General features: G+C 40.4%; 1 protein-coding gene across 1 annotated transcript; it reads right to left on the reverse strand.

Moving 5' to 3' along the window:
* Positions 1 to 5,525: 5,525 nt before the first annotated feature.
* On the reverse strand, positions 5,526 to 8,117 carry ccn1 (cellular communication network factor 1). The gene is made up of 5 exons (XM_079575134.1): positions 7,832 to 8,117; positions 7,497 to 7,722; positions 6,844 to 7,188; positions 6,556 to 6,758; positions 5,526 to 6,444 (listed from the first exon to the last, which is right to left on the reverse strand). The coding sequence occupies exons 1-5, from the start codon at positions 7,877 to 7,879 to the stop codon at positions 6,142 to 6,144; spliced, it is 1,125 nt and encodes a 374-aa protein (XP_079431260.1). The 5' UTR covers positions 7,880 to 8,117; the 3' UTR covers positions 5,526 to 6,141.
* Positions 8,118 to 13,564: the final 5,447 nt, after the last annotated feature.

Here is a 13,564-nt window from a genome sequence, read left to right on the forward strand (position 1 = left end):
CTCAATCGCAAGGTGATAAAAAATAGAAAGTACATGTATGTCTCAAACTACCATGTGATCAAGAAGGTTGAAAATAACTGTCAATTACGATTAATTCATTCACTTAACTTTCACCACTTCAGTTTCTTTTTTTCCTTGCTTAGGCACAAACAACACGTAAAGCCAAACACAATTTGACTGTCAAAGTTGTTTATTCACACAGTTAAGCGCCGACATAAACCGATTTAAAAAGATCATTCTCCAAAAAGTGTTTGGAACGTTCACACAGGCCTCACATCGCCACAATACTTTGTTCAAATGCAGGAAAATACAAGGAAACATCTAAAATATACCTCTAAAAAATAAATAATGCTTGAATGCGATTAATTGCGATTAATTAATTACAACTCGATTAAGTCCCACCACTAGTCATTTTGCACGTCTTTACATGATCTAAATAATTTCTCAATAATTGGTACCATTTGTTTTTGCAACGTAGAGGGCCATCTGTGTACATAAGTTAAGAAATATTTTAAATAATTCTATGTCTGTGTTTCAGAAGCAAAATGACCCACTTTATGAGTAGCGTAGTGTTGCTTCTGTGACATTCCTTTGAAAAAGGACAATGACGACTAAATTGTGTTTTATATATGGATTTTTTTATTTTTTTATGTACATTATTAATTACACAAACCTAACTAATCAATCAATCAATCAATCAATCAATCCATAAATCAGTCCATTGATTGTATACATATGTCCACTATGTTATCCAAATATGGTCAACATAGTAACACGGTGGACATTTTACAACAAAAATGGCTATTACTCTAGCTTGTATTAGCATTATAGCTAACACGATTTTGATAGCTGATGAGAAATGTACATTTTAACCCAAGAACACTTAAAAAATATATAATTTGATTGTTTTCTGAACAAAACAGGGTCAACACAGTGGACACCATAAGATTGACCACACTAAATCTACTTCATAAAATATCTCAAATAAAATTTTTGACACATAAAAAGTAAGAACCTTTACCACAATTGAATTTCCCTCCACTGGTGTGACATCACATCAGAAGCTAGAGTCAAGGAGAAGTGTGCGGAGCTTTTTTTAATTTATTTTTTATTTTTATTTATTTGATAGGGACATGTGTGAACAATAAACATGTAGCACACTACAACATTTATAGCCAAGGCTAATTTGCAATGTCCATCCCTAGAAGGGCTTTTGAAATTCACACAGAAAGTACAGTTTCTGTGTGAATGAAGTTGAAGTCTGAAGTTTAAGCTTACTTAAAGGGACCGTCACTTCAGGTCAACACAGTGGACAGAGAACCCAGGGACAAACATTAAACCAACATTTTAAACAATTAAAACAAAACCCAACAAAAAAAATGTTCAGTATTTAAAACAATTCGTTTGTTTTGATATAAGTATTAAAAAAAAGTTCAAGTTATAATTTTTTTTCCTTTACTTTTGCAAACAAAATAGTGGAAACTGCACTGGGGACAAGGCAAAATCACAAAAAACAGAAAAACAAAGCATTTAAAAAAAATGATATGCACAATAATTGGGGTTATGTCCTTGATTATATAATACCCCATAGTTTGTATTTCACAATAAATATATATAAAGATTAAAATCGTTATATTTTCAGAAAATACAGCTTGTTTCAGACTGGGGACACAAAAGGCACCGCATTTAAAGAATGACCCTTCTATGACTTGAAACAAGTTGCCTGCTGCTTTTCTTCACAGTTTGACGAGTTGTCGCTACACATGATCCATTATGTTAAGGCTTCCCGAGTTCTGTCTTCAGATATAAACTGTTTTGTTTAACCGTAACTGTTCTCTTAGTGTATTTAGTGCATCTATGGTCCTAAATTGTTCTTGTTTTTTTGTGTAGATCAAGCAGAGGCGAGGGTGCTTCTTCCTGTGTCCCCTTTAACCTTTTTCGAGTGTTCTCCATGATGCACGCCCAGGCCAAAGACAAAACATGTAAAAGAAATCAGAATTGGAAGAGAACGCAGGAGGTGATTTAAAGACTTCGGCCTTACTCGCCCTTAGCTCTTCACTGCAGTGGAAACCAGGCCGCAATTACCCAGCATGGGGCAGACGAAAGAGTCGGAAAATACATCACTCATGTCACTCGGGTTTCACAGAAATGTTGGCAAATTGCTGATTAAAAGACCCACCGCTGCTCAAAGATTCACATGATGGGTTTTGCTCCGGCCCAGAGGGTTGGTAAAGTTGTTAAGACAGAGAATGAGTAAAGGCTTACGTGTCACATCGCTCAGCTGGAAGTATGCTGGTATTGTGCTTTGACTCGCATGAACCTACTATTATATAACGGGGCCTGAAAAAGGTTTAGGATGCACTATTTTTGAAGTCCACTCCTCTTCCTGATCAAATGTAGTTTTTGCTCAAATATTGAAAGAAACATCACTGTCAAATACTCGGCACAGCAAAAGCGTCCTTTCACTATTATAAACCCCAATCAGCTATGTTTTTCTTTGTTGATTCCAGTGTTCATTTCATCGACTGAAATTGGACTAAAACTAAATTAAACGTTTTTCATGAGACTAAAACTGTGACTAAAATGTCCTGATATTTTAGTCGACTAATATAAGACTAAATAAAAATGAAAGGGAGAGACTAAAATCATCCAAACTTCTATTGACCGTCTGAAAGAGCCTCAGATCATGTAAATTCTCTGCCAAAGGATCAGCTCTGAGCTTTGTTCATGTGGAGCAGCTCCATGAAGCAGAGGAACAAGATTAAATATGATTATAATGAACATTATAAATGCAAAGTCGACTAACTTCGTCTTAAATTTAGTCGACTACATTTACTTGCAATTTTAGTCGACTAAAACTAGACTAAAATGGAATTACATTTTCGTCAAAAGACTAAGACTAAAACTAAATTCAAATATGTTGTCAAAATTAACACTGGTTGATTCAAAAAACACTTTTGTCAATGTGTCTGTAAGAAACCAGAACTAACGAGGCAGATTATCCTCCACTGTTAAGTAATGAAATCACCCTAATAGGAAACATGCAGTACCGAGACAATGCAAACACACAGTCAATAATTCAATTAAAGTCCAATAAAAGTCACTGTAGCGTTCAGGAGTCAAACCCTGTGGTTAAAATACTAAATGGACCCACAGGAGCGTTAAAGCCCTTAGGTAACTTCACTGATTCTGTGACCTCATCGGACAATGGTGGGGTCAAACTGTGCCAACATTAGCTCAGCTGCTGACGCCCGCTGCCCCCTTTCGAACGCTTTCAGTCCCAGCCTCGTCTCGGCTCAAGTGAGACGCCTCTCCCATCAATGCTCAGCTTGTGTTGAGTAAATGATCAGTGTGTTGGCCAGAGAGAGCCCTCTGGGGACACTCAGTCCAGCGGCCCGGTCATCAGCTCCTCTTATGTAATTTCACATAGAAATGTGATGGGTGTGGTAAAAAGGTTTACGTCACTGTTCCCTTGCAATGTTCTGTGTTTATTCATGTTATTTCATGCTCGTTCAAGTGACACCCTGATTTGGCAAGTCACTTGATCCGTTTTAGAATACTTGCGTTGCTCTATTCCACTTTGTCCAGCAGATGGTGCCAGTAAAATTTGAAGTTCCCCAGGTGGCCCCTCTGTTGCTTATGACGTTTACCTGCAGTTATAGTAGATGTGATTTTTTTTGTTAAAGAGCTGACATCAGTGCGGTACAACTTCCAGATTGAAGTAATGACCACTGTTGCTTCAAGCTCCTGTTTGCATAGCATTACGTAGTCCATGATGAAGGTCTAATGCTAATGTCTTTGTCATATAAACACGTTCTGGGTTGAGGGAATGAGGTAGCTGCTGAGTGATTTAATTGCACGGCGCCTGTGTGTGAGAGGCTTGTTTGTCTCTGTGTCTGAGCAATAGTTTTTACAGGTTGTCCCAGTGTTGCCCAGACTTCACCGTTTATTTCCAACATTAAATGTGATCCCCGAGCTCCTGGAGAGAGTTTAGACAGCCCGATAGTGAGCCTGTCAGTGCATTATGAAGGAATGCCACGGATGACCGAAAGGACTGCTCACATAACATACAGATGCAATTGCATAACCAAGTTAGCTGCATTGTGTTAACAAATGTCAGTACATTATGAAGGGCCAAATGTAGAACTTTCTCCCTTGAGGCCACAGAGCAGGACACATTTAAAGGGGGCGTACTGGGTTTGTTGTGTCTGTAAATCCAGTCACAGCTCATCTTTGTGATTAGGTTAACCTTTCATGTGAGGAATGTGTACAATTTTAGAGAGCACATCCTGTGCGGTAGGCAGCAGTTCAATCAAAGACTATGTTTTATTCAGCCTCTTATTACACTTTAGACCTAAAGCTGTGTTCTCCTCTACAGTATCATTGTACTGATGGAACAAACACATCATATTGACAAGCTCTAAAATAGTTTGTGCAGAGATAAAATGGCTCTGTGAATATAATTGACTACTTGGGAGTGTTTGTGTATATTTGGAAAATCTTCATAGCTAAAGTGAACATGTTGCTCTGAAATATTTTCCAACATCTGCCGCCCATCAGGATGTCTGCTTTCTGAGCCACTGCTGCATTCCTGAGCCGCTCCCTCTACCTGGATCAAAAAAAGAAAGCCTTCCCAGTCGTTGCCCCTGAGCTCTGCAGCTCTACCCCACTATAAACCGTACTGTTGGTATTTTGCACCTGGTGCAAGCATCTGTCATCACATCCAAAACCAAGACAAATAACACAAGGGTTAATTTGATTCATACAGATGGGAGACATCCACATGGGACTAGCTTAGGCATAGGTGAACCTAAAAATAGAAAGCGTCCTGCAAAATGGTCTTATGCAAACATTCAGTTTAACATGTTAAATGTCTCCTGTGTTGCTTCCTCGCAATAAAAATTCTAACAACTTTGCACAGGGATCCCCTCCTTCCCTTAAGAGCTGTTTACAAGTGTTTTGAGAAAACAGTTGCGCTGCTGGAGCCAGATGAGGCCAGTGCACTCTGTGCACTTTAATAGCAGCTGCTAATGAATGAGGTCAAATTGGCAGTGATACGTGTGAAAAAAGGTCGAACCAGGAATGCATTCTGTTCATACAGCCCAGTTGTATACAATAATAGTCATTGTGCTTCCTGCATGGTGTCTAATCCCAGTCCATTCAGTGCAGCACTTAGGATTCTTGGCATACTCCCATACTCATTGCTACTCATGGACTTAATCTTTTTTCCCTTCTCAGAAGCAGTCAAGTGTATGGCTTAGCCAGCTCGAATGAAAGCAAGCCTGTACGTTTCAGAATGGCATCTTAAAGCACACAAAGTCAGTTGAGACTGTGTTATATAAGAAGAGACGGACCTTGCTCAGTGTCTGGAAATCTGTTGGGTCTACACTCTGATATAACAGTTTCTGCTAAATTCAAATTCGAGCAACCCCTACCTCGGGATCTGCATATAAGCACTGTACTTCTTAGCCAAGATAAACACAAGTCAGACCATATATGTCATAAATAAACCAGTTTTATTTGGAACATATAAAATTAAATCAATTTTACAACTTATTCCAGTATGACACTTAATATTCAAATAAAGTAGCTACACTTTTGATAAATAATAATAACAATAAAAACATTCATTCATCCTTTGACATGTTTCGCTTTGTCTTTTGTTCAGGGAATTGAATAGCTGCCACAAAACATGAACAGTAATGCCCACGTCATGAAAAAAAATGAAACCACACACTTGTCAAACAAGTTGATGTGTTGTTCATAAGGTTAAAGGATGGTCGGCTAATTGAGATTGCGCATGTGCATGTCTTCATATGCACACACAAGTCTACAGTCTGGGTCATGTCCAAATGTAAAAGATCAAAATATACACAGTGAATTGATATCAGCGACTAAGATACATGTACAAATATTAGTTACATCTTGCTCCATAACGAAGCTACTCATGATGCTCCATTAATATGAAGCAGTTGGTAGTAAGAATGCTGATAGTCACAGCAAACAGTGCACTTCATTAAGTCCTCATGATGTAAGCCCACAATTCCTTGGGAATCTAGTTACAACAAGAAGCTGGTAGTCGATTGGAAGTCTATTTACACCCCTGCTTTCACTGGTGAGGGGGGTTGTCCACAGTTGCGCTCAGTCTCTGAACTTGTGGATGTCGTTGGAGAGCCGGTAGAAGGGGTATGAGGCCTCGTTGGCATTCGGACAGTTGTAAGTGCACTTGCAGGACTCAATCATCATGATGTTCTTGTTGAAGGTCTCGCCATCTTCGCAGCGGAACTTGACCCGGATGGTTCTAGTGTCATGGGGGGTGCAGCATCTGCCATCCACACAGGCTCCACAGTACTTGGGCCTGTACTTCTTGAGGCTTGAGCAGCCGGCGTACGTGAATTTCACAGGCTGGCTAGACTTCTTTGTTCTGCTGCACTTTTTGCCTTTCTGTAAAAACAATGAAAAGAGAATTCAAGGTTAGTCTCCGGACTGAAAGCTTGTCTTTTGATGTTTGTTCATGATGCTTCAGTCTGTTCAGTGCATGTTCTTTGAACCTACCTTGAGGCTGGAATAAGGTGACTGAGTGCATGGCCGCACTTCACAGATCCTTGTTTCTTTGACCAACTTGCATTCACTGTTGTTGTTGGTGACTCTGGAAGAGATGCCTGTTCCACAGCTTTTGGAGCACTGGGACCAGGGCGTGGTTTGGACGATGCACTTCTGGTTGTCAAACATTTGTACCTCAGGCTGTGGTCTGTATGCTGTGGTCAAAACATAAAGACAGATTAGCCATTTGTCAGATTTTGATTATCTTTTAGACTCTTAAAGAGGAATCTGGTTTCTTACCTGATAGAGACTTGAGTCCACCCTTGACTATTGCAATGAGCTCATTTCTGTTGGTGAGGTCCTTCTCCAGCTCTTCAGTCAGAATATCTTTGCCAAAGATTTTCTCCAAGATGTCTATCTCCTTGGTGTCATCACACACCCACTCCTCACAGCACTGGCCTGGCACCTTGACCAGTCTTGGGTTGGCACAGCCAAGGTTGGGCAGAGAGAGTTCCTGTGGGCACAGTGGGACACAGCCTACTGCCCCATCGATGCATGTGCACTGGTGTTTACAGTTGGGCTGGAAGCTTTCTCCGTTCTGGTAAATCCTGCTGTTGTACTCACAGGGTCTGCCCTCTGACTTGGCTGCAGAAAAACACAAGCAAAGGAATGTTTTTCTTTCCTGTTTGGCTTTAAGACCTCTGCTCAAGACATCACATGGTTCCCAGATAAGAATTAGTTAAACTAAAATTCTTCTGATTATTAATGATATCTCTTTCCCTCCACAGTGGACTGCCTGTGCTTTGACATTTAGTTAGTAGATTTCCTTATGTCGACATTTCACACTGTTTAAATCATGCAGATTTGTCCAGTTTAGAGATATTCTATCTTTTTCCTTTATTTAATTCAATCTGTACAATAAGCCATTAGGATAGCAAAGCCTCTAAACATACCTCGACAGATGCCACGAGTTGTAGCAAGAGCAAAGCTGGCTCCAAAGTTGCATTCCAGCCCTTTCGTGTGGTCACAAGGCTCAGTCAGGCTGCAGTCCTCGTTTAGCTGCCTGGCGCACACTTTGCAGCAGCCACAGCCATCCAGGACCACGCTCACGCCGGGTGCGCACTTGGGCATCTCATGAGGACACTCGCACACCGCGGGGCAAGACGAGGAGGAGAGAACCTACACAAGCAAAGCGCAAAGCTCCGCGTTAACACACCACTTTCACCAAACTTTGACTTCATAATAACTATTAAGGCACAGCACAGGAAACAAAAAGAAAAAAACTCACCAGGTTGAGGCTCCCCAGGATGATCGCGGCAACAGTCAGCATCAGCATGTTGAAATAATGTCTTGTTCAAATCCTATTTCAGAAAAGCGGTCTTCAAAATGTATCCGTAAATTCCTTCGCAACGCCGTCTGTCTCGTGGTGTTTGCGTCGTAGTCTCTCGTGTCTAAGACTCCTTTTTTTTTTTAGAGTAGTTGAAGCTCTGGGTAAAGCGTTTGCAGTCTGCTGAAGCACGGCCACCTTCGGACTTATATACGGTTGGGAAGCTGACGTCGTCCCTGGGCTGCCTGTTGAACTGTTCCCAAACTATGCCAGGAATGTTTCTCGGCGCATTTTCCATCCAAGACCTAAGCTCCACCCTGTCTAAAGCTTTCTATTTTTTTTTCTTTCTTCCCATCTCCTCTCAAATGGATTTTTCCCCCCTGGATCCCATCTCAGCACACTTTTCCGTCTCACATTTTTCTCTCTTGTTTGTCCATTCCTCCGCTTCACTCTTCTACAATTCAAAAGCCTCTGTGAATTTGTAGGCGTCTTTTTTAGATGGAAAAAAAACATTAGTCTTTTGTTCACTGAATTAGAGTTCACTACACAGCACCAAAAAATAAGTTTCTGTGATGTGAAAACTGTAACCCTTGTGCGTAAAGCGCTTTGTTTACCTGTGGCACGCTTTAGCTCATAAGAGAACTTTGCCACAAGAACTTTTAATATCATGGTTCGGTGACGTTTAAAATAGTACTTTCTCTGTGAGTCTTGAAGGTGTGGGCAGAAATACGTTTAACAGTGTCTATTTCTGGCTCCGCAGTGCCTTTATTCAGAGCAGCTAAGCGTTTCCAGATGCGCACCAGAGCTCAGACGTAACAGTATTGCCATATTTGGTATGGCAGTAGCCTACATTATTAACATATTTCTCTCCCTTTGGCCAGCAGACCACAAAGCATTCCTGTGACAGCTTAAAGCCTTGTTAAATATGTTCTTCAAGCAAAGAGAAATTCTTTGGCATTCATCTAATTTCACTTTTCACGCATTATTGTTCATCGGGGGGAGTGGGTCCTCCTGGCTTTGGTGGTGTTTTTTTTTTTTTTTTTTTTCGCTTCTCACTTGACATCATGATGGGGGGAGACAAACATTCGGTCTGGATAGTTAAAATAGTAGACTAAATGTGTTTTCAGTGAGGTTTTAACATTGTTCCAAGGGATGAAGTCAGAGAATAGGCATGGTCTGTGCGTAAAGATGGCACTGCTGTGTGCGTAGTATAACAATGTCAGTTCAGGCTCTTTTAGTTGAATTTGACAGAATGTGAACATAGACTTTCGGGATGACTGGAGAACTCCGGTGAGTTTACATCCTTCAATTACTTTTGTTTTTGATCGTTTTACGCGTAATGCATGCCCAATACTGGGGGTACACTGGGTCATGTCCAATACTGGGGGTACACTGGCTCATTTTTAGCAGTGGATTGATGTAATACGTATAAAAATCCAGGATCACTTTTTGTTCTATATTGTATTCTTCTAGTTTGGAACATTAGATGGAGTTGTGGTGAGGTTTGCGCAGTGTATACGTGTGTTATCTTGGGATCTTGTGTAAATTCGCTTAAATCTAAAGTTCTGTGTTGAAAACAGACCCACTCCCCTCCACTTCAGTGTCAGTGTGCGGGAGGAGGCGTGGAGACCTGTTTGCACTGGGGGTGTGTCTCAGCCCACGTGTGCTTGTGACTGTACACGCCCTCTGATGCTGATCGATGCAGATAACACTGTGCTGTCTTTGCTGGGACATTAGTGTTGACTTTTAGATTACACAAATTCATTTCCCATGTATTTATTAAAAGCGTTTTATATTATAACAAAGTTGGATATATTGTTTGTGTGATCAGGCTATATTTGATATTAGACAAAGAATAACATCTTGACTTAACTTTTTTAAAATGTGTACATCAATAAAGTCCCACCTGTCAGATCCGTTATTGTTTGGCCTTGCACAGAGCCACACACGACAGGAAGACTCAAGATTTTGAGTTGAAGTGAAAGAGGACTCTGAGTAGAGGATGCAGGAAAAACTGGTGAGGTCATAAACATAAACATACTGTGCAAAATGAAATATCCCCCTAAAGGAAACAAGGTTGTCACAGAACGTCATCATAGTCGTCATTTCTATTCCATAATTACAATCACTTTAACATTTCCAAAGGATGTACGTCTACAGTAATTGCCCTGGTCTAATTGTTTCCATTAAGGTCAGCATTCACATATTAGGAGTTATATGAGGGCTTTCCTGGACCTCAGGGCACTTGAGCCACTCCAAATCTGTGACTTATTTTTAACCTCATTGTATGGAAAACTGCAGCTACAGGAACTGTATGCTGGATTATATCCTTGGAGAAAGCAGCCTTGGCTTGCGAGGCGATGAGGCAGAACAGGACCGCGTTCCCTGTCTAAACAGCAGATTCCAATGTGCTATATTCAAGATAAAAGCCATCACTTTTAATGTGTTTATATTAGCAACACTTCCTCTCTCTGCCTGGTTATGGAACACAGGAAGTCTGCTGAGTTATGCCTTGAGTTTGTGAATTGAATCCGAGGCCAGGCTGACATTGAAATGTGTATAAAACTGTAACGCTCAACGGAAACCGGAATCAAAGAAAATACTTTTGTTTGTCACTGGTTGTCACGCTGTTGAACATTTTGTTCCAGTTGCACTTATTATCTTAACAGACTTATGCTCATTCAGGACATTGTTGCTGAAAATGGTTGAACTTTTTGAGATAACAAAGGGGCTAACTAAGAACTATTTGCTTTGTTGGATAACATTAAGTCAATTTGTTACCAAAAAGGCAAATTGAATCTTTGCAACCCTGGCTGTTTCAGAGGTTGTTGTTTTTTTCAGGATCATTACTTTATGTATACTGTAGTGCACGAAAAAAACACTTTTACTGATGAAGCCAGTTATGATACGCGATAGAAATGAGAAATGCCTCATTAGTTTTCTATGGAAATTCTGATCTGTTTGGAATTGCTTATCCAAATGTTTTGACCTAAGTCTTTCTGACATAAAATCTATCTTGAATAAATGTATCACAACTTGCTCCACAGGCTAGACATGCTTAGTTTGTAACATCCTACATCTGTTGACAAAAAAGGAGATCCGAGGCACAGACGACTTATAGTAAAAATCCTTTCTTTTATGAGGGACACCAACCCGTTTGGACCGCTTAGGTCTTCATCAGGGCAGACAGTGTAAAGAGTGCTTGATTCACGTGAGAAGTCATGTGTTGTCTGAGATGAAATAGATACAAAATTAAGATTAAAAAGCGCAGCTAGTCTGAAGATACATTACTAGCTTGTGATGTGGAATGCATACATTAAATACATGGTAGTTTACATTACATGCAAACTGCAATCTCAATCACCTTATGGTACTGGAAGTCATCCCTAACAACATCAGGGGAGGAGACCGTATCAATAAACTAGCCCAAAGGGAAACCTTCTGGATAAACACCTTGGGAGCTACCTGCCCCCTCGGTCTTTCTGTAGCAAATAAGCGATTCAACCTATGGGGATCTTTTGATTTTGTTTTATTGATTTTTTGTCCGCTGCCCAATACCTTGTTTTATGTAAGGTTTGGTGCAAAATAATACCTGATACTTTCTTCAACATGTTGGGAAATAGTACCTGTGAGATGTGCTTCAATATAAAAGTGTGTACATTGTCAAGGATATGTGGTGGTAATAGCGCTATCACCAACTTTAGATGTTCCATGTTTGTCTTGGCCTTTTATGTTGTTGAGCTCTCTGGTAGTAGTTGGATGTGTCTACGCAATGTAAACTACCATGTATTTAATAGGTGGTGTTTTCTCCATAGATGTACTCTAATGCATTCCACATCAAGCTAGTAATGTATCTTCAGACTAGCTGTGCTTTTTAATCTTATTTTTTTTATCTATTTCATCTCAGACAACACATGACTTCTCACGTGACGTGTGACTATTAATAGCACCTGTGCTTGATTAGTCTTTACACTGTCTGCCCTGATGAAGACCTAAGCGGTCCAAACGCGTTGGTGTCCCTCATAAAGTCGGTTGTGCCTCGGACCTCCTTTTTTGTCTTCAGAACCAGTTTTTTCGGCGTACCGATCCTGGAAGAGCACCTGACAGGCTGAAACACCTAACCCACAGCAGCGCTCACTCGCCCTCTCACTCATCCTACATCTGTTATTGTAAAAAAAAAAAAATGCTAACAATCTGAGCCTCTGTCAAAAATGTCCAAATATAATCCACTGCTGCAGTGAAACACGCCATTGTTCTTTCAGTCCTCATTCATTTCAACCAGGATGAGTTTTGTGCTCTTCTCTGCAACAGTATCATCCATCCAAAACTTTTCTGAAGTTATATAACTGTTTTACACTATATATTTCTGCGACGGACCCACAAAAGTGCTTTTACTGAAACATTTGCAGAGTTTTATGGCCCCCCCGTCATTTTAGGCAGCAATTAAGAGTGCATCAGTGTATCCTTTATATCCCACCTGTGTAATAATACAGCCCTATGTCATTTTAGACGACTAATAATGTCATCATCCCGGTCATATTGGGCCAATAAAAGGTGCTGCTTTGTTCATCTACAGCTGCAGCCTCTCAATGTGCTTTTTTCTCATTTGGATTTTAGCTGCACATGTAGCAGCCAGGTGTGCCTCCAGCCGCTGTGAGGGCTTCCTTCATCTAACCCAAATTCCTCAGCACGAAGTGAGGACATAGCAGGTAAATAGAGGATCCTTTCTCAGGCCGTCCCAGATGAAGAATGACGGAGAAAAAAAACAAAGCAGTGGTGATTTGTACTTTCGATTTCCCATTTGAACTGCAAACTTTAGAAGTTGTGTTCTGTTGATGGATGACGTAGTTCTTTTTCTTCTAGATCTATAAGACGATTCACAGGCAAATCAAGAATGCAAATGAAGTGATATTTTAGAGAAAACCTGAAACCTGAGTAATAACTGATCCATGACTAAACCTTATTGCCTTTTTCTGCAAATACAGTTGCCCGTTTGTTTGTGAAACATGTGGGAAGAAAAAAAAAGTCATTTCAACTTGGCTCGTGCAGTTGAAACTTCAGTCCAGCGTGAAACCTTTTTGTCTGTTAAACATGAAATAGCAATAGTTAAAAACAATCCTCACACAACTGCTGAGTGGTGTGTCCTCATGAGCTCATTGAATGAATCCTAAAGTAGCAAATTCTTCACTTCGATCTGTGAAACCGCACTAGTTCGTCTCGCGCGCCTTGTTCTTTAGAATCATTTAGTTTTTCTTTGTTTTCTCCCATGTTCTTGGAATTTTCGTTGCAAATATCACGATTTCCACATGATTTTATGTTTTGACTCACACAATTCTGACTTTTTCGCTCACATGTGCTCCAGTAACATTTTCTTTTTTACATCTAGTAATTGGTCACTGATTTTCACTGGTACTTAAGTAAGGTTACTATGACTTGAGTAATCTACCCACTCTACCCACCTCTGCCAGTAAGGATACTATTACTATTAGGGATACTACTATACTCACTAGAAAGTCTGCAGCTTTGTAAAACAATCTTTGTCATGACAAGTCAGCTATGTAATTATGAAAAGAATGGATTGATCCTCACTTTTAAAAACTACGTCTGCACTTTCACTCGACTGCAGGGCCCGGCCTCCCTGCCCACCTCCTTCTTCTCCGCGGAGCTGGTGAAGGTGGGCCATGGCTGGAGTGG

This window comes from Gobius niger, assembly GCF_951799975.1.
Source record: "Gobius niger genome assembly, chromosome: 17".
In the NCBI taxonomy this organism is placed as follows: Eukaryota; Metazoa; Chordata; class Actinopteri; order Gobiiformes; family Gobiidae; genus Gobius; species Gobius niger.

Coding starts and splice junctions, on each gene's coding strand:
- ccn1 (XM_079575134.1), bottom strand. CDS start 7,879: ATGCTGATGCTGACTGTTGCCGCGATCATCCTGGGGAGCCTCAACCTG. Junction 7,723..7,831: donor TCCTGGGGAGCCTCAACCTG/GTGAGTTTTTTT, acceptor TTGCTTGTGTAG/GTTCTCTCCTCCTCGTCTTG. Junction 6,445..6,555: donor CACCTTATTCCAGCCTCAAG/GTAGGTTCAAAG, acceptor TTGTTTTTACAG/AAAGGCAAAAAGTGCAGCAG.